Raw genomic sequence first — 21,563 nt, 5'->3', positions numbered from 1 at the left:
GCAAAACATGTTTATCGTGCACTGTATAGCCTACAGTAGAAGAGGGGTTGGCAACCTGAGAATGGGTAGATGCAGAAAACAAAACTGAGGCACTTCAGATGGTCTTTTATGATGCCCTCAAAATCAGGCAAGTCAGAATGCAGATTCAAAATGTGTACAGTACACATTGTGGCATTTTCTTCCCAAAAACTTTTTAGTCTAACTTTTAGTCTAGTTTAGTCTAATTCCCTGGATACACATACAAGGGGCTAACATAGACTAAATAAAAAAGTAGAATCTCTTCACCCTGTTAAAACCTCCAAGGCATTCTTTGATCCGCCAGCACGATTTCCAGCCAAAGTCCCTTTGTCCCGTCTCTAAATTTCATAAGTGCTATCAAGCAGAGGAAGTACGGTAAAGAAGAAATGGAACATTTCTCTGTATTTACACAAAGAAGAGCTTCCTGTAAGCTCTATCTCCTGAGGGTTCAGCTAAAACTCATCTGTCCTGACCTTGGCCAGGCCTGTAAAGTCTCAAATACTGTAACATAGGTTTCAAAACACTACAAATGTCCAGGAACCAGAATTTGGATGAAACATCCTTTTGATGATCAAATGAAAAGAGAATAGTTTGAAGTTTAGTACTCTTCATACTTTCAATTTACTACAATGAGGCTTTAGGATGCTGAATCAATGTTCGATAATGAGAGATACAAATGTTATATGACTGTATGGAACTGTTAGCAGAGAAACTGTGGTTCTAATGTATTTGGTAAAGACTCTCTCTAAATGTAAGTTATTGTGAACAAATTAGGTAAGATGCTTTACTGTCTGTTGGAAAGCACATTTCTGTTCCAACAGACCATAAGTATCTAGCCGTATCTAATCCATAGGAACAAGACAGCACTCTTTAGCCACAACTCAAGTTTGTATACATTCAATTTAATTCATTATTCATTATTTATTCAACATCACATCAAAAATGAATAGGCAGATCTCCTATACAATTACAACATAGTCAGTATCAATGCAGTAAAATATGCTGCTATGAAATGATATTCACTTTGTATTAATACATTAGTTGACATATAAAAGGATCCAAGTGTTCTTGTCGTCTGAAGATAGGGCGAGTAAAAGAATGAGAAGTTATATTTCTTAGTATATCCAGTAGACAGAAGTAAGTGTAAACAATATACAGTTTTCAAAAAGTACAGTTTAAAAGTTCCATTACTCCATTATGTGAAATAATAATAATATCCTGGTTGACTTTGAAGCGTAGAGAGACACAGTAGAAGTGTTATGGCTGAGATTGGCTTGCTTGAACTGTACATTTTCTAATAAAGGAGATATTCAAGGTCTGCAGGGGGGACTTCAACAGTATGTTAACGGTATGTTCTGAACAAAAGTAATTCAAAGTTTGTCTTCACTAAGTTTAGCAGCATCTATTCGCCATACAGTGCCATTCGACTGATTCAATGAAATTAAACTCATTAATACCTGCTTTTGCTCTATGGTAGCGTAGGTAAAGGGAAACATGGGTGAAACAAGAGAAGGGTTATGAAAAGTGTATGTATTTGGAGTTGATGAATAGCAATGGAAAAGGATCTGCCCCAAAACCCTTCTCAGTTGATCTTTTACTTTGTAATGAGTTGCTACATACTGTACTGTAGAATAGTTGAAAAAGATCTGTATCTCGGTTATCATCCCTCCTTAGTGCATAGTTTCACACAATAACAGAGAGTTAAGACTTTGAAACTACCAGTCTTAGAGCTGACCATTTCCATTTTTTGCTTTTCAAATGAATATAACATTTTCCAAAATGACATCTTGAGAGCCTACTGTTTATATTTTTGGAGCCCACCAGGTAAAGTCTCAACCCTTCTCATCAAAATGTGCTTGGCAGTGAATATCATTTGAGATCTAATTTATCAAAGACATTAAGAATAAAATAAAAACCTGTCACCCATTAAGAATATGAATCTATTCTTTAAGATTAGGAAAAAAATCCTTTTCTCTACACACATTGATTTCATAATATCAAAGTCTGATATCCTCAAGAGACAGTTTTTAAAAATCCAATCAATTTAAATAGGTAAATCAAGGTAAATAAAAATATGATTTTGAGAACAAAGTACATTAAGAAATATGTTCCTTAGCAATAGAATAAAAAGTTTAGCATGAGGGTGGTTTGCACCGTATGAGTAGATAGAAAGGATCCTGTATTATCTACTTCCTGTTTTAAAAAGAGGCAAACATAAAAATACCTTGGATGCCAGACATACTGTATGTTACAAAAGTATTTTTGACAGCATTGTGCAAAGAAAAAAATAGAAACAACCCTTCTCTCCCTCTCCCTGCTCTGAACATGTTCCGCCACGTCTTAAAACGACCACGAACTCAAAGCCGCAACCCCATCGCTTGATTGGCAGTTGGCAGTTAATTCACTGAAAGGTTTTGTACAGAAAGGCATTTGTGCACTGAGACAGTCTTTCCTCAACAACAACAACAACAACAACAACAACAACAACAAACAAAACAACAACAGTGGGAGCACCTCTCCCGTTCTCTGGAATGTCTGGACAAGGATAAATACACAGACAGTAGCCTAAGTAGCCCCGGCTAGCTAGCTCACTAGCTAGCTAATTCAGGAAACAGACAGTAAGCAGCCCTGTCTAGCTAGCTGGCTAGCTGGCCTAGCTGGCTAACATGCTAGCTGCTAGAAGTTGTTGGTGTGGGTGTGTGGTATTGAGCGCGTGCGGCGTACAGGACTGTGGTTGTTGCTGTTTTCCTTCCGGCCACCAGAGGCCATGCTGTCCAGGATCAGCATCTTGCCCTGCTCTTCTTTCATGAAGAGTTCCACCATGAGGATCTTCTCCTTGTGGATCTGGACACTGATGTCTTTAGGGATGTCGGGTATAAGCCAGTCCACGATGTCACTCATTAGCATCACCACATTCTAACAGGGATAGGAGGGAGAGACAGCATGGGCAAAAAGCAGGAAAACTCTAACGCAAGCCAGAACAGCCACTGCATTATTACATGCTTACAAATGCTTATAATGATTAACACGTGTGCTTATAATACTATAACACTTGTAATGAGGCTTACACATGTTTACAGTTTATAAATGCCAAAATACTCATTTAATAAAGTACTTACACTACATTTCAATGTATTTTCATCTCTAGGTTCTCCCTCCACTCACCTGGAAGACTATGACGAAGGCCAGTCGGGCGGCCAGCACTGCCCAGAACTCTTTAGAGATCTCATACGGCGTATTAGACCATGGTGGCTCCCTGTAGTCTTTATACCTGGAGGATAGACACATTTCACAATATGGTTAAAAAGCTGATTGTTTGCTATTTTTATTTTTTCGGTTTGTTTGTTGTATTGCAATCCATTGTATGAAATGTGCTATAAAAAATATAGTTTGATTTATTGCTTGTGTTTGTGTAGTCACACTAAGACAGACTCTCTGAAGAGTCTGACGGTGCACCCAATGTAATGTAGGGGTTGGAGGCGGTTGCATCCGGTGAATTTTACAAGCACTACGGATTATATCGATAAATCGTTGAGGAGGTGCTTTAAATACATTTTCTTTTTTCAAACATATAATTGAATGCACACGGCTCATCTGTGAAATGTTTGGCATTGAAAACGTCTTCAGATAACTCCAGGTTTTCGTTTCATGCAATGTGTGCAAATTGGGTTGTAAACGAGAGCACGGGCAGAAAAGGAAGGTCGCATCGCGAGTGACTCAGGTGGAGTTACAGCGGAAGGTTTAGGAGGGTGGAGACTTGCTGCCAACTTCCCATCCCCACTTTTTACTTCCTCCGCCCCCAGAGATGGGTGTGTGTGTGTGTGTGTGTGTGTGTGTGTGTGTGTGTGTGTGTGTGTGATTTTGAGATCCGAGATAAGTGTTTGTGTAAAAAAAATAATATACTGTATATATCGATCAGATAAAGATCTGGTAATCCAGTAGTCTCACCTGCACATCTCCACCTGGTAGCCCAGGTGTAGAGGCTCCATGGGTTCTTTCCCATCCTGGAAGTGGCTGACGTTGAAGTAAGATAGGGTGTGGTTGACGAAGCCATGCATGGAGCCATCTGGGCTGTACATGTACTGGTACACTAGCCTCGGGATGAAGTCAGACGTGAAGGAGATGACAAATGCCTAGAGAGAGATTCAGGCAGAGATCGATGAGAACGCACCTTGTGATATTTGCTGGTATACAGTACCTAACTCAAGAGTTGGATGAACAAGCCATATAAATGGAATTACATACAGTAGAATATAATAGAATACCGGTAGAATAGAGTATAAAAGTAAAATTAAGTTAAAATTATATGGTCCCAGTTACTTTTGAATCCAAAGCTATAAATAGGTTGAATGTAGTGGTCAATTTCAACAAAAGGAACGCTGTCTTTGTTTCGGTGTGTGTATCAACTACAGTTATCTACCAACACCAACAAATGTACAGGTTAAGCCACATACCGCCTTAAAAGCCTAAAAGACACACTGACATCCTGTTCTGTGTTATATAGTCTCAGTGACACAGAAGGAGGGAGGAGGATAGAGGACAGGAATGCCTCCCATTTTGGCACGACACCTCCCATTATAATAAATAACCTAGATCTAGATCTCACATCCCTGCCGCGACCATTTCTTTCGAAGTGAGAGCCTGATGTGGGATTTATGGACACACTGGCTCTCTGTCTGACCAAGTATGGTTCGCTGCTTTACACCAAGGGCAGGGGCTTTAGAGGAGAAACCTCTTAAAAGCTGATTATGAGGTTTTACAAGTGAAGTAACCCCAACAAGTGGTGATATAAATTAACAGAGAAGTAAAGGCTTTTCAAGACATGAGGCGTAGAGGTTTTAATACAAGCAGGTTTAAGTGCAAAAACGTGTTATTGTTCGGGGGTTTGGAATAGGATAACAAGATATAGAACTTTTGGCAGAACATTTTACTCGCCTATCTAAATCAAAACAGCACATGTACACCACATCACACTGTTCTCTGTCATTTTGTAATACATTTAGTAATGATGTTTGCTAGAATTTCAATAATTACTTACATTTATGATGACAGCCACCTTTGCCACTCCTCTGAGAATGTTATACCAAATACCTACAATCAAAGAGAGGATTAACACTCTTATTATCATAGCAGTGTGAGAGGGTTTTTTCAGGTTTTCTGCCAATTTACTGTGGTTCAAGTACTAACAAACTACAAAACTAACACAAGTACAATTACATTCATACTAAATCAGCAGGATGCATTAATCCCTTGCAGGAGCATAGGTTTCATTAAGCATGGGTGGAATGTGGGATGTGGGAGTGAGATGTCCCACTCACTTTTTGAAAATGGAATTTTTGAACTTATATTGCGGTCGTTGATATCCAGTATTGGACAGACATGGCAGTGAAGTGAAATGACAGAAGTGAGCTGCTGAACAATCACTTGCCATCATGGTTTGTTTCAGTTCTGTCTTTCTGTGCCATATGAATGATCATACTATTTAAGCTTCCACAGTTCACAGTAGGTTATCACATGCATGTGGAAGCTTAAATAGTATGATCATTCATATGGCACAGAAAGACAGATAGGTATGGTTGCCTCCCACGAACTGTATATGCTACCCATTAGCATTAGCTGGCACGGATGGCTCAAGACTATCTCCAATGCATTGGCACATCTTATTGAAAAATACATTAAAGGATCTGGGATACAACAATAACAAAGTGGGAATGGGCCTGGAGAAATGTTACTCTCAAATGTATTATTTTTGGGTACCCTATAATTGGGGGACTATGCAGAAAAAGTGTTGTAATTCCTGAATGGTGAAACCAATATGTACACAAATACCATCAAATAAAAGCTGATAATCTCTACTTTAACCTAATAGTAATTGTTTAATTTAAAATCCAAACTTTTGTAGAGCCAAAAGAAGAAAATGCTTCACTGTGCCATTACTTACACAGGGCACTGTATGTGGAGGTTTTTGACAAGAATTTGGCAAAAATTATTATTTACCTAGACAACTGTTGAAACGGTGTTGTATGAATTGCATAACATGTGCTTGCAGAAGGCCACATTTTCCCGTAAGAGGACTCCCACCATACTCCCACATCCTTGTCCATTGTCCTTCCCACATTTAGAATCAAACCTATTCCCATACACCCTTGAGAAATATCAGTAGGCAAGGTACTGTAGCTATGCATATGCTATCGATAGAAACCCTCTTGTCCTCTGCATTCTGCAGATGCAGCCCCGAGATTATCTGACATAGGATCACATTCAAGATTCCCTACATGCTTTAACAGTGACCAGTCACTGAGCCACTCCAAGCTCCAACCCACCAATGTCTTTCGCCCTGGCAGCTACAGGCCTGCGGAGCTCGGCCACAAACTTCTTGGCGTCCAGGCGAATCTCGATGATGTTGTTGAGCAGGGCGAACAATGGGGCCAGAGGAAAGGATGCCACGAACAGGGTGACAAACCCAAACTGGATTACTGCAAAGAGAGAGAGAGAGAGAGAGAGAGAGAGGAAGAGAGAGAGAGAGAGAGAGAGAGAGAGAGAAAGAGAGAGAGAGAGAGAGGGGGAGAGAGAGAGAGAGAGAGAGAGAGAGAGAGAGAGAGAGAGAGAGAGAGAGAGATCAGCTCAGGTCTGGTACAGTATCTACCCACCAGCATGCCCAAGACTAAACAACTCAGGAGAAGGAAGTTATCTGATCCTTAGTGACATACTGTATATAGTGCCTCAGATGTACAGTACAACCAATATCCCTGGAACGACCCTCTTGTATATGTAAAAATAAACCAAATAAAAATATTTGTCACATAGACCGCTGTAGGTAATTCAAATAAACATAGACCTTCTTAAGTGCTAAATTTATTGAACCAGCTGAAGTGAATTAAGATGTGAGAGAGTGAGGCAGAGGGAACAGTGAGACTCCGTTATGTGTCTACTAGGGAGGGGAGAGGAGACATTGAGGGGGATAAGGGGCAGGGAGGGAGGATGTAGGGGGGGTGGAGTGCAACGGGATAGGGGAGTATGGAGAGGAGACGGTGAGGGAGGGGGCAGGGGCAGAGGGGTACAGGCCCAGAGGAAAGCTGATCGGGCTGTAGTCTCCGCTGACATAGTGCCAAGGCCTGACCATGCCCAGAATATCACTCTGCACATCTCAGCAAGTGCACTCTGGCCTTAGAATTGATCTCTATATGTTTTACAATGCAATTAACATTTAAAGTATTTCTCTCTCTCTCTCTCCCCCTCTCTCTCTCACACGCACACACATAGTCACACAGTGTTCAGTTATGTTTTAAGAGCAGGTGCTATTACAAAAAAAGCCACACTATGGGAAATGTAACACCATTGCACACACACGCACGCACGCACGCACGCACGCACGCGCACACGCACACGCACACGCACACACACACACAGTCACACAGTGTTAAATTATGTTTTAAGAGCAGGTGCTATTACAAAAAAAGCCACACTATGGTAAATCTAACACCATTGCAAGTTGCAGAATTCTGTTAAATATTTACAACTCCTATATTACTGTGTGGGACTGGGGTGGGACTGGCAAAGCGTCTTGTTTAATGTTTAAACTAATTTGCCTATTTCAGAACATTTGATACTATCTATCCAATCATATACACACTCTAGAGGCATGTAATAAAATCTTTCTAACGGCATGAAAATTAAGTTAAGTCTGAAGCTCTTACTGAAGTGTTTTGAGGATACTCATCAGACATTAACTGCCTCTTGAGGGAGAGAGAGTGAAGTAAGTAAAAGAGCTGTAACTGGAGTCCTCTGTTGTTGAAGAGAAGACGATTCTCAAGTGTACCGAGACCAGACAGAGCACAAACATTGTCTGTCTTTAGAGAGACGTCTTAACGTAGCCTCAACAACCCTCTTAGGCTGTGAATGTATGGTAACCTTAGTACATTTAGCTGGCCAGACCCGTGTAAAGAGACTATCTTAGTGTAGCAGAGGTGGTTTGTTTGTGATGGGTAACCCTGTCTGACTTGCAATCCCAAATGTTGCCCCTTGACCATGAGGATGTGCTCTTGGTTTAATGGTACATGTTTAGGCTTGATTTGCAGGAGACACCTTAGTACTACCAGAGTAGCACTTCATGAAATACATGAAAACGGGTGCTGGTTTCTACTATACATTTGAGTTGAGCAGATGCTTGCCTGTGCCAACTCTGGAGGCTGATGCAGTGATGGGGGGATGAGAGAAGACAGAGATGGAGTGGAAGAGAGTGGATGAGGGCCAGGTTGAATAAACTACAGGACACAAGATGGATGAGAGCTACGGATGAAAAGAGCCTGATGGAGAATTTGGCCCGGGCCTGTGCCAGTGGGAGGATCTCTGTAAAATACTGCCGTGGAGAAGACCCAGGGACAAGGAGTGTCCATCCAGAGTACACAGAAAGGAAGTAATTTAGTCAATTAGAAATCACTTTCTAATGTGATCCTAGATTTACTATGCAATTAAAACTGGTAAATGAATTTCTGGAATATGTTTAAAAGTACGATCATCTTGAGGATACATGTTTGATTTAATATGATGTTTAGTTTCTTTTATGCACTCGTAAAAGTTCACTTCAGAGCATCCCGGCGCAAAATAATAATCTTCTCATCCTGGAAACCTGATGAAACATCTAATAGTGTCCTTAGTTGTTCTGATCATCATCATGAAACCTCCATTAGATAGATGACAGCATTGGCTGTAAACTTTCAACACTTTACTCTGTTAAACATAGCTTTGTAATGGTGGTATGCATGTAGTAAGAAGTTGAATCATTTGAAAAACTTGAGGTTAGACTAGCAAATCTTAAAATGTTTTACTGCCTCTGCAACAAACGAGACAGTGTATTAAAGGCAGTGTATTAAATATTTCAGCAGCAGCCTTGAGTTTCTGCTGGCTCATCAAAAGACATGGCCTCCAATTAGTTCAAGCAAAGAGGCCACTGGGTTCCACATCCATTAATTGCTTGATTCTGTCTTTGACATTTGCCAGAGCCAAGCCACCTAAGGTTTAATGCCGGAAGTCAATACAATATAAAAGTCATTGCTATTTAATTCTTTAATCAATTAAATCACATCTGTCAGCCCAGCAACAGGAGCCAAAGACAGTATAGTCTAAAAATGATCTGCTTGTCTTTGATGAATTGAACTGACTAGCATTTTTGAAAACAAACATGCAGGCGTATCAGAATTCTCTCATGACAGAGGTTACATTTACAGATCCTCATAACAACAACTATAAGATTGTTTGTTCATCACAGCTTGGCTTGGTTGTCAAGCCAACACCAACAGCCCTTCGTTTACTCAACAAGGACCACCAGCCCTCAGTTTCCACAACTTCTGCTTTGTCACTTCCTGTTTACATACATTCCGTTAACCTTGAAACGACATCAGTTGCTCCACCTGTTGTGGCTTGTATTACACATGAAGGTGCCAATGCACTGGCTAGTGGTAACAGTAGTCCTTCACAAGGTATCACATGTTTTCACCTATCTGTAATTATGTTGTAAAACTTCTGAACCCCATCTTTCCAACCACTAGTGTGTGATACATGGAACCTAATTCTGGAGTGCTGGCGAGCCACATGTACTGGATGAGAGAGTCAGACATGCCACAGTACAATACAGCCACAGGCTTTTTCTGATCAATGCACTGGAGTTGCCATAACGGACTGATTGGTCCTGGGGGTCTGTGTGCAGGGAAGGTTTTAACAGTTGTTGCTGTGTCAAACCCAAATTCACTCATCTTGCGTGTGTGTGTGTGTGTGTGTGTGTGTGCGTGTGCGTGTGTGTGCATGTGCGTGCGTGTGCATGTGCGTGTGTGTGCATGTGCGTGTGTGTGTGTGTGTGTGTGTGTGTTGTAGAGTCAAACTCAAACTCACTCATCTCCATGTACTCTGGCGTGAGGCCTCCGAAGGGCTCCAGGAAGTGGTCTGTCTCGTAGCGCTGGAGCTTCTTCTCACGCTCCTCCTCCTGGAAGGCACTCCTCTTGGACTTGATGTACCGTATCAGCTTCTTCAGCTTCCTGCAGGGACAGGGACAGGAACATAGTCATACAGGCACAGTTTGGTTAGGATCAGCAGGAAACATATATGTAGGAGATGACTAGATATGACCGGCATACAGTATGTGTCCCTGTTATACAAGCAGAAATACTGACCGTAGGAGAATAAACTATTTGCTTAGTTACTTGTTCATATTATTTGTTATGCATGTGTCCTGTGTGTGTGTGTGTGTGTGTGTGTGTGTGTGTGTGTGTGTGTGTGTGTATGCATGAGGGTGTGTGTTTTTGTGTGTGAGCGTATGTGCATGCATGCGTGCGTGCTTGTGTGGCCCGTGTTTGTGTGTGTGTGTGTCTACAGTACTCACGGGATGCCGATCTCAAAGAGGTTGTTCTGGATGAGCTGCTTTCCCAACATGGTGATACTGAGCTGAATACACAACTCCATCAAGCATCCTCCATGAGCACACTGCAAGGGGAACAGCACTAGTCACACACAGTACAGTACTGCACCAAAACACCATACATTATGCCATTGATTACTGACAATGTACTGCCAGCTCTTTGGTGTCTTGGCTGTATATATGTCTTTAATCATCTCATAAATGAATACTAACACTGAATAAGTGATTTGAATATTGTAATATCACAGTTAACTGTTAGAGAGAACTAGAGCAGCACTTGACTTGACGGCACTTTGATTTATATTATATGTATTCATACTGTAGGTAGGTTAACTAACAATGTTTAATTCATAGCCATCTGTTGTACACAAATGCTTCAGCACACTTCAATGTGATCTGTAAGCTTGATCCTGTACATTCTTCCTCCCAGGGAGTTTTTACTTGTCACTGTGCCCTATGTTTTTCTCCCCTCAGGGAAGTTTTTCCTTGGCTTGCTTTTTGTGGGTACCCTTTATGGTTCGGTGTTTGTTCATATTGTTTGTATTGTATTCATTGTTTATATTGTTTGTATTGTTCTTGTTGTAAAGCACTTTGAGACAATTGTCTTTGTTAAAAAAGCGCTATACAAATACATTTGATTGATTACGCAATGTGATGAAATGAACTATAATTATATATATAGAATTGACAAATATTTTGTTCTCCAAAGAGTATTTAATATTTCAGAAATGCCCAAAATTCATGCATGCCAAAATCTTCTATGTTAGAGTTAAAGGATAGGATTTGGAACAAAACGGTACTTACCTCCTCCATGCGGTAAGACTCAAATACATAAAGGTAATTTCCTGGGCGTCCAACAAGCCTGTGTAAACACAGGGAGTGTTGGGTTATGAGAGGAAAGATTCTCCTTCATGTGAAGTGATACACTGCCTCATAAACATATTGATAGCACCATACTGTCTACTGTATATGCAATCATAGAACATTATGAAACTGCAAAATAATGTAATAAGGCACAAGAGTTCAGTTTGCTGTGAAATATGACAATACTGTATAATTATTTATCAAGCTCATCTCTCAAATCATGTCTCAAATCTCAATAATTTCAAATATCTCACACTGAATGAGTGAATAGCTCAAATCAGTTAAAAGTGGTGCAACTGAGGGGACTCACCTCCCTCTGAAGAAGGCGATGTATATGATGGGGGTAAACGCATTCACAAACTTCAGGATAAAGGTTTTAAAGATTAATCTCTCCTCAAAGCTCTTATCAGTCTTCGGAACCTCTGAGAACACAAACAGAACGGTCACGGACAACGTTTGGCTTTTGTAGTACTGAAAAGGGGAGCACACACACGCACACACACACACACACACACACACACACACACACACACACACACACACACACACACACACACACACACACACACACACACACACACACACACAGATAAGTCAGCAGACTGACCTAGCACTGTAAGCCAGCGAGCTACAGCTCCATACACTTCGTCTAGGATCAGAATGACCACGAGGTTAATAATGGCCGCCGTGGCTTTGACCGTCAGACGAACGTTGGAGCGTGTGGTGGGGTTAGAGCTCATGTGCAGCGCTGCTTTGGTGGATATCCGGTAGAGGATGACACCGAACACAATAGCAAATGTCACCCCAATCTGAGAGGAGACAGAGGGAGAAGAGAGGTCCAGAGAGGTACAGAGCCACAATATGTTGGTGTAGGTCACAGTACAGCCTACTATGTTTTGTGCTTCATAAACTGTTGCACTCACCATTAAAAGCATCATGACTATGTTGGTCATATATGCTGGAAATCTGTCTCTACATGTCAACTTTTCCTTTTCTGCCTAAAAAGAGGGGGATGAAATATTAAGATCAGTTGCAGAGTTGAGGCCAAACATACCGTAGGGACTGTAACTGCATACATATACGCCGACAAAAATAATAACCAGTGAGCAGAAGAATCAAAACATCACGGATAGGAGAAAAAAAAGCTTGTGCTTGGATGCCAACACGACCATTACACAGAAATAACAATAATAACAATTCAAGCCTGAGAGAGGATGGTGGTGGTGGTGGTCCCAAAGGTCATTCTCTTATTTCAGGCATTTAGTCATTCTCCTCATTCTCTATGCAGCATGTCTCAGTGAATGTCAATGAAGGGGTCAGCACCTTCGGGCAGTCATTTGGAACAGGCCAGCATGCTATCTATTGTATGGGTGACCCTTTACATAAGGGTTTCCATTATAAATGGTTTATAAGTTATGGTGTGGACATGTGTTGGTTTATAAAGCATACCTCTACATATTGGCTGGTGATTTGTTAAGCACCAAATGACTATCACACAAGTCGTAGTGTCAATAAACCACTTATAAACCTTTTATAAAGGCAACAGTTATGTAAAGTGTTACCCCTGAATGCATCTACAGTACAGGAACATAAAGTCTCAATCACACTAAGAGGACAACATGCACCAAGCAGTAATCTACCACAAAGAAATAAAGATTCAAGAAAAGACTAACGAAAAACGAATCACTGTCAAGACAAGAGAGAGAAAAAAGTGAGGTTGGACTGTGGGAAGGTGCATCCAGACCAGGGTGAAATACAGAATGTCTGTCAAATACTTGAATGTATTTGAGGTGCGCTTGATTTAGCTTTGAGTTCTCACTTTTGTGATGATTCTATTGGTTCATTTGTACTAGGCAAACCAGGTGAAATTGTTTTATATATCTGGGGTCTATAAAGTCATATTTTGTCTTATCTTAATGTATTTCACCCATGGAGATGTCAAGAAGTCACATTTCACTGTCACATTTCTCTTAAATGAACACTAAATAAAAAAAATAGCCTACTGTGGGTCTATATATCTGAATGATACAAAGAAAAAAAAATGCAACCTGAATGAAAGTGATATTCAGACAGAGGAGCAGGATCTCTATTCATTTATCAGACCCAACGTGGTGTGTGTGTGGGACAACTGAGGTCGGTCATGACAAGAGTGGTGCAGTGGGGGAGAGGGGGGAGGTTGGGGGTGAGGGCGGTGGGGGAGGCGATCGAGAGGACACTGAAAGTACCAGTTTAAGGCCAGCCATGGCAGTTTGAACTGTTTGCTTCCATTTGTTTGAGGGTTCCTCTGCTATCTCTGTAGGCTTCTACCAATCAGAGGACAGGAGACAAACAAACAGGCAACCCAGGAGAACCAAACACCATAGTAATAAGATCAAAGACAACAAAGAACCACGCACTCATACAAAGTCATACTGTAGAGAATTTAGACAACAAGACATAACACACAAACACGCTAGTCCTATACAATGACTGCTATCCATCTAAAGGTCGTTTTAAAATACCTATAAAGACCTATAAAATATCACACAATCTGGATGGCTGTGAAAAAAAGGGAATAATTTTCCAAATACCAGGTGATAGAGCTCAAAGACAACGAGACAACACGACGCTAGTCATGTAAAAGGCTGTTATCATTCAATCTCTAAGGATTGCTTTAAAACCTCACAGGATAGCCAAAGTGGATGGCTTATTATTATGTACTGTAAAAAGGCAAACAACTTTCCAAACATCAGGAGGCAAGAAAAGACAAAGTCAAGTCACAGAACATGTTGGAGGACGACACTAAAAATCAATAAAGTAAGATCCAATACGAGTAGCTAAGAAGTATGATGAAACCATTAGGCTTACCTTCTGTGTCTTGTGTTCTTTCTTGAGGGACTTCTGCATCACCCGGAACTCATACTCAGCTCTTGGGTGGTCCTGAGGGGGATATAAAATGCACTTAACCGTAAAATACTATACGGACACTGGGGCACTCGTAGAACACACTCGGCAGGTGGAGTGTGAGTGTGTTGTCAAAAACAAGGCTATACTGTCGTACAGTTGCAGGTGTCCGTCAGGAGTCTGTGCAAAGAAATAGAGGGGTCAGTTTGGTCCCTCTAGATTCAGTGTGGCATCAGCAGAGGTGTGTGAGAGTGCTGGGAGACAGAGAGGACTGGGCTAGAGAGACCGTTTGGTGAGCTCACTCTGATGTCTTAGACAGGGGTGTACAGCAGGCTAAAAGCAGTGGGCATTTAGTGGCCATTCATGGAGAGTATCAGAGGCTTTATAGTGGGTGGCTGGCTGGGTTAGGGTCAATTTGTATTCAAATTCAGTCAATGCAAGAAATGAATTGAAATTGTACTTTTCATGAAGTGAAAAATCCCTTCTGGAAAATCATGGGTGATTTTTCAATTCACAAATGTGCTAAATTAGATTAATTTCTTGTATTATGTGAATCTGAATTTGAATTGACCCCAACTCTGGTGGCTTGGTGGGAGGTGCTTCAGCTGGAAGTGGCAGTTTGTGTTTTGTGTGTGTGTGTGTGTGTGTGTGTGTGTTAGGAAGAGGGTGTAGGGGGTGAGAAGTGTGTGTCCTTGGACAGCCCCAGAGGTGAAGAGCCAGTGTGGGGTAGTGAAAGCAAGAGGATGGCTGAGGAGAGAAAAAAGGCATTTGGTGTAAAATGAAAAGTTGCAAACCTTCAGCTCTTCCTGTAGATACCCAAAAGAGAAAGAGGGGGACAAGACAGTTACTGGAAATCTCTACACGCATTGTATTATTTTTGATAAAAATGTATATATATATAGAATGGTATGGCCTTCTATTGTGCTGTGCTGAGGTCAGGAACAGGAAAAATACATTTGTTGTAAGTTACTGTAAAACACAATTTCCCCCCAAATTTGACACAACTGGGCAATGATACAATAATATCAATTTGGTGGCATGCGGGTGGGGCTTGGGCAGTTTAAGAAGTACAGTTTTTACGCCAATGTTTCAGACCTAAAAGTCTGAAGTAAAAGAGCCTAACTGAGGGCAACTCACCTCCTCCTCCTCGAAACCGGTTAGGTCCCACTCATAGTTCAGACGCATCTGTCTTCTCTTCCAGTGCTCCATAAACATGGCCGCTACACAGCAGGACACAGTTAACAGTTATGGCTAGTAGCTTGTACTAGTCTATGGCTCCACCTGTACCACCTTGTTCCTGTTATTTGTGTCAGTGTGGTTTGAAAACAGGCCTAAATAAAACACATTACTAAAAAAGGCAAATACAGTGAACTGACATAGAATTCCTTAAAAGCGTGAATATCTCATTCAACAATCTTAACAAATAAAAGATGCATGAAAATAATATATTTTGTCAGTAACATCAACAAGACAGGCTTTAAACTGTTTTAATTTAGACAGTGTAAAGGTATGTCAAGTCATGTCTAACTATTCCATAGACATGAAGGACTACTTGCATATTACACATCTTACGGACTGCACCTTTAACCTTAAAAGTTACCTAAAAAGTTACTTGTAGCTATTAGGGGGGAAATTAGTTATCAGTGGAAATGGCAGTTCCAATTAAAGTCCCTAAGCCTTCCCAAAAAGATAATGTGAGGGGGAAAGGTAGCTAAAATTAGGATTGCAATAATCAATTATTAAATTCATAATTACCAAAATGATCAATTGTTAAGTGTGAGAGATGAGGGGCTAAATTTGCCTCAACACTGGTGTGGTGTGATACAAAGTCAAGGTGCACATGTGGGATGGTAATATGCAGACAGGGACCTGAGGCCTTTATTTCAGACATATTAGCCCATTGACAAAAAGGTTGCCTATCTGTTTTAGAATTTCCCCCTCAACATTTTCATCCATTAAAGCATTCATATGGAGTTGCATAAAGATGTTGTAATGTTAAGCATTAAACTTGTACGTTGGGAGTATCTTGTATCCAAGTTGAGCTACAGTAATAAAACAGGCTTCCTATTTGCCTGCCTCCTTCAAAGTTTCATTTTGTTATATGCATAACATCCAGAATATTGTAACTGATATATTCTTCATTCATCTGTCCCCATCAGATGTCTACATCCAAGAGTGAAAATAAACCATACACGCACACTCACACACACACACACACACACACACACACACACACACACACACACACACACACACACACACACACACACACACACACTGTGGTATAATTATACCGCAAATAAATTGTGATGTTGAACCCATGGCCTTGTACTGTGCTCCAGTCAATTGCTTCCTTCCTTCTGTGTCAGGCCCGTCTATGACACAGAACAGAGCAGGCTCCAGGAATGCTCCAGCACCAGCAAAGAGCTCATTTTTAAAGGGGAAAGCATCGGTGACTAAACCACATAATCAGATATTGTACGGTGCAGGGGTTGGGTTTAGTGTTGTTGGACAGTCATAAAGGGGAGAGCGCCAGAGAGAGAGAGAGAGAGAGAGAGAGAGAGGGAGAGAGAGAGAGAGGGAGAGAGAGAGAGAGGGGGAGAGAGGGAGAGAGAGATAGAGGAAATGACCAGAGGAAGAAAGAATACTAAAAATCCCAAAAAAAAACAGCAGGAAGAAACAAACAGGTGAGATTGAGAAAGAGCAGAGGGAATGTGAGGAGTAGTCTGATTTTTCTTTGTTTAGAAACTGTAGATAACCCTCAGTAACACGTTAAGATTACGGCACTATACTGATAGTACAGCAGCATCCCTAGCCCTAACTCTGAACCTAACACTAATCCTAAACCATAACCATAACCTTACATACTGTACAGTGCAAGCACAGTGCAACAATACAATGCATCCATTCATTACAATACTTGTTACACTGGACTTTACATAGTAATTACACAGTAATATGGACACCGACTGTAATCTACAGTGCTGTCTGACCCTCTTACCCCAGAGTGCCATAAAGATGGAGAAGAAGACGGTGGCAGGGTTGTCAAAGAGGTGGCTGGCCCTGGCCGTGCCACAGGCTGTGTTCAGCTTCCAGTAGCTGCATGCCTTGTCACACAGCGGGCACATGGTGATGTTGTTGTTGGGGTGGCAGATCTCCATACTGTAGCAGACAGAGAGAGGGGGGGAGAGAGAGAGAGAGAGAGAGAGAGAGAGAGACAGACAGACACATACTATCAGTCGACTGGCCACTTAACATTGGCTATCCATTGGCTATCCTTCTCCATATAGCAATTTAAAGGGTTAGTTCAATATTTTTAAACTTATAGTTAGATGGTTCCTTACCTTTAAACAACTTCAGAGTTTTTAAAATAGGCACGACTAACTTCAGCTAACTTTAGCCACCGCTAACAAAAAAACAACAGTGGCTAAAGTTAGCTAATGTTAGTAGTGGCTTTTTAAACAACCCTGAACCATGGATTAAAGTTTCTCCTGGGCAATAGACTACTTTCAAGGTAAGGGACCAGCTGATTATAAGTTTAATAATATTGAACTAACCCTTTAAGTGGAAAAATGTAATAATGGACGGGAAATGTTGTCTGTAAAGTTATAACTACTATATTATATATTTAATAATATGGAAATATTCCATGTTCGTGTACCTATATGTCAGTTAAGATGAAAAGACTATTGATTAAAATATTGACATAATATGTCAGTGGGGGTCAATTGGTCTTTCCTTTACTTCCTTCAAAAGGTGAGTCTGGGCTAACTGCATAATGATCTAATAGCTGTACAGGGATTGGGACCAGCAGCACTCGCACTGCTCGTCCACCTTAAAGCAGACTGTGTCCAAATATCCTGACTGTGATGAGAGCCAGGGGGGAAGCTGGACTCGTCAGCCAGATGTTGAACATCACAAATCACCTCCTCTGTGTTTCTCTGCGCTGTGAGGAAGAGACGGTTCCCTATTTATAGTGTTGGCCTGCCAGCCAGGGGCTGGGGTTGGGGTGTGTGTGTGTGTGTGTGTGTGTGTGTGTGTGTGTGTGGGGGGGGGGGGGGGGCAGGAAAGTGACCCCCACCTTATCAATACTAAACTGCATCATTCATGATCCCCCAGGAAGTGGAAATGATTGAAGTTGTTAGTCATCGTGAGCCAGGGAGTAGGGAGAAGGGAGGTGACAGAGGTAGTGATCAAGCTACACCATAGGTACATAAACAAAACATAAGTGTGTTTATGGGCTTTTAGTGTAAGCATTGAATATAAACCATTTAAGGGTTGTTTGTTCTAAGTTTGGCATGGAGTCAGGTTGAGCACTTCTTCTTCTCAGTTACCAAGGTACAGTACAGTTAGCCTTGTGTGTGTGTGTGTGTGTGTGTGTGTGCGTGCGTGCGTGCGTGCGTGCGTGCGTGCGTGCGTGTGTGTGAGTGTGCGTGTGCGTGTGCGTGTGTGTGTGTGCATGTGTGCTGTCCCACTGCAAACCACTCTCTGTCTTGTGGATGATGGACTACAGTTGTCACAATATTTGAAACAAACTCATTAGGATCTCAGAGTGGACTGTGAGGTCAGATTTCTACTTTTCCCTACAGTACCTCCGGAGGATATTGTTCAATGTTCTTATATACATTGCCTACTCAATTAGTTGCAGAAAAAGGTATAAATAATCCATTGCAGGTTCAGTCAGAATGTTTTTACACTTTATGGACAGATTTTGTGTCAATATGACAATGTCTGTGAGAGGAATAGTGTGCAACTTTTAACAATTTTAAGGCGGTTTAACACCTCCAAAACAGCACAACATTCTATGTGAATTTGCAGTGCGGTTTGCCATTGTATGCTATTGATTGAATTGGGACCGAAGACCATTGACATAATTGAAGGGACCAGCTTCATCAAATCAAATGTCCTCTGGAGACAGAGAGGTAGATGTGTGACCTGGTGCAGGTCCACTCAGAGATCCAATTGAGTTAGTTTCAACTATTGTGACAGTGTCCTTGGCTTCTGACCTGGGAATGTTGTCATCGACGGTGGCGCAGCCGTACAGGAACACAATGACTCCCACCAGAGAGGCGGGGATCAACATCTGGGTGTACAGACCCAGCCAGGCAAAATACAGGCCAATCTTCTCCCCAAAGTATTTCCTGTAGGAGACAAAGAAGAAGAAGAAGAAGAAGAAGAAGAAGAAGAAGAAGAAGAAGAAGAAGAAGAAGAAGAAGAGAACAAGTTCAGTTTTCAAGATTAAACCCCCACAGTAGAGAAATTATGACTTTAGGATTAAAATTCTTTATGAACTCACCTTACTAGGCCGATTGGCTGGTATTTGTAAAAGACACTGTAACTTGCCCACTCCTCATACAGGAGCTGGAACATAGAAAACAATCAAAGAGGTTACATTCAAACCAACATTTATCTTCAGCCATGAATTCATCCTTCCAAATGTTCTCACTGACAAGTATCTATTTTAACATGATTGTCAACATGATGTAAATATGATTGCTGTGAGAAAGCTGTGAAGAGGTTGTTTGACCTCAGGGAGGGAGAGTGAGATGGGATAGGGGGTGTGTGAACTGCAGATATAGACAGCATGGGGGTGAGAGATGTTTGAAGCTGGATCTTTTTCCCTTCACATGTCGACAGATATCAGGGGTGAGAATGCTACTGTGACATGACGGGGGGGGGGCGAGTTGAGAGTAGTGGGGGGGGGGGGAGTTTGAGCAGAAGGGGGAGTCAGGAGAGAAAGTGTGAGGCAGCGGAAAAGACACGGAAAGGCAATGGGAGACAGAGAGAGGGGACACATGTGGTGTAAGGGTAGAGGGGGGAGACAAGGTAAAAAAGGCAGGGGGACAACGGGAGCCAGAGTGGGGAGATGAGGGGGACAGACTGTGAGACCAGTGGAGAACACAGTATGTAGTATGAGGCCACAGCTGTGTTTTCAATCCAGGCTCTAAACGCTGTGTCACTATCCTCCGCCTCCGCTCAGTCACGCTGTACAGTTAACCATCCATCCATGCTCTCTCTCTCTCTCTCTCTCTCTCTCTCTCTCTCGCTCTCTCTCGCTCTCTTTCTCTCTCTCTCTCTCTCTCTCTCTCTCTCTCTCTTTCTCTCTCTATCTCTCTGCACCTCTCTCTTCTGCTAGACGTGGACAAAATGTTCTGTTCAAATATGCTGTTGGGTTAGAGACAGTCAAATGTTGGACGGCATTTATACTTTCCTCTGGCCTCCAATTATCTTATCAACAAAAAAATATAATTTTTTCCATTGTGAAGCAAACTTCAAGCAAAAGATAATTCTCAATGTGGAAACATCATTAAAGACATGGTAGGACTCCAGATAAAGCATGCATGTCCAACACTGTTACAGTACATACATGTGCACATGTAGACCCTGTCAACAGGTTGTTCCTGGGACACACACAGCTACAGTAGACAGCCGTAATGTGATCTGTGTGCGTGTGCTCAAGTCTCAGCTCACACTGGCGCATTCCTCTAACACTCCCCAATATGTGGCACAGTGCCACGGTCACCACCTTAACTGTAACCTGACAGCGCAGTACAGACACACACACACACACACACACACACACACACACACAGACATATAGACAGACAGGCAGACAGGCAGACAGACAGACAGACAGACAGACAGACAGACAGACAGAGCAAGTGGAGAGTAGAGACCATGCCTTAATGTGACAAGCATATTTATACCATCCAGACATTACCTATAGAGATAATTCAACTAATGACTAGCCTCCAGGCTCTGTCAGTTCAGGCCCATAATTCATCAAGCCTGTGGGTCTCTAATGTCATCTAAGTCCAGAGTGTGTGTGTGTGTGTGTGTCTCTCTCTCTCTCTCTCTCTCTCTCTCTCGCTCTCTCTCTCTCTCTCTCTCTCTCTCTTTATATACCCCTCTGTCTATCCAACCCTACCCTACCTCTCTTTCTTTCGGTCTCTCGTTCTCTCTCTTTTTCTGTACCACTCCCCCCTCCCTCTCTCTCTCTCCTTGCTGGGTACGAGAACTACCGGCCCACAGACCTCTGGCGCCCACAGTCTGTGTCTCTGATTTTGCCCTACACTGCTCTGATGTTGAAACAGACAGTGAGGCGACACGTGGGCAGGTCAGCTTTGCTTTCCTTCCCCTGCTCCTCCTCTGGCCCATCATGTTGACAACCAGGCAGGGGTTGGCCAAACTGAGCCAGCCAGCCATGTCATACTGTCTCCCTGCAGAGGCTCAGAGTGACAGTGATCTCTGATGCGGTGCCAATGCCACATTTATCCTCATAAAGGGAAAGGCTGAGCTACCCCAACCACACACACACACGCACACGCACACGCACACGCACACGCACACACACACACACACACACACACACACACACACACACACA

The 21,563-nt window shown here is 42.0% G+C and overlaps 1 protein-coding gene across 4 annotated transcripts in view; it reads right to left on the bottom strand.

Moving 5' to 3' along the window:
* Positions 1-899: 899 nt before the first annotated feature.
* Positions 900-21,563, bottom strand: part of ano1b (anoctamin 1, calcium activated chloride channel b) — a 37,369-nt gene continuing 16,705 nt past the window's right edge. For 3 of the 4 annotated variants that reach the window (XM_083667339.1, XM_083667337.1, XM_083667338.1), the window contains exons 10-25: positions 19,473-19,537; positions 19,183-19,317; positions 17,178-17,338; positions 15,314-15,396; positions 14,141-14,212; positions 12,217-12,291; positions 11,901-12,102; positions 11,604-11,715; positions 11,234-11,291; positions 10,394-10,494; positions 9,907-10,049; positions 6,342-6,494; positions 5,057-5,109; positions 3,967-4,151; positions 3,184-3,289; positions 900-2,934 (exon numbers count right to left, since the gene is read on the bottom strand). In XM_083667339.1, the coding sequence (XP_083523465.1) occupies positions 2,695-2,934; positions 3,184-3,289; positions 3,967-4,151; positions 5,057-5,109; positions 6,342-6,494; positions 9,907-10,049; positions 10,394-10,494; positions 11,234-11,291; positions 11,604-11,715; positions 11,901-12,102; positions 12,217-12,291; positions 14,141-14,212; positions 15,314-15,396; positions 17,178-17,338; positions 19,183-19,317; positions 19,473-19,537 (1,944 nt within the window). In that variant the 3' untranslated portion in view covers positions 900-2,694. Of the gene's footprint in view, positions 2,935-3,183; positions 3,290-3,966; positions 4,152-5,056; positions 5,110-6,341; positions 6,495-9,906; positions 10,050-10,393; positions 10,495-11,233; positions 11,292-11,603; positions 11,716-11,900; positions 12,103-12,216; positions 12,292-13,518; positions 13,597-14,140; positions 14,213-15,313; positions 15,397-17,177; positions 17,339-19,182; positions 19,318-19,472; positions 19,538-21,563 lie in introns of all 4 variants that reach the window. The other variant, XM_083667340.1, reaches the window with a different exon arrangement.

Source organism: Argentina silus (assembly GCF_951799395.1).
Source record: "Argentina silus genome assembly, chromosome: 3".
Classification (NCBI taxonomy): Eukaryota; Metazoa; Chordata; class Actinopteri; order Argentiniformes; family Argentinidae; genus Argentina; species Argentina silus.
Note: the sequence above shows the minus strand (reverse complement) of the source record. Positions and strands in the feature narration are given on the sequence as shown.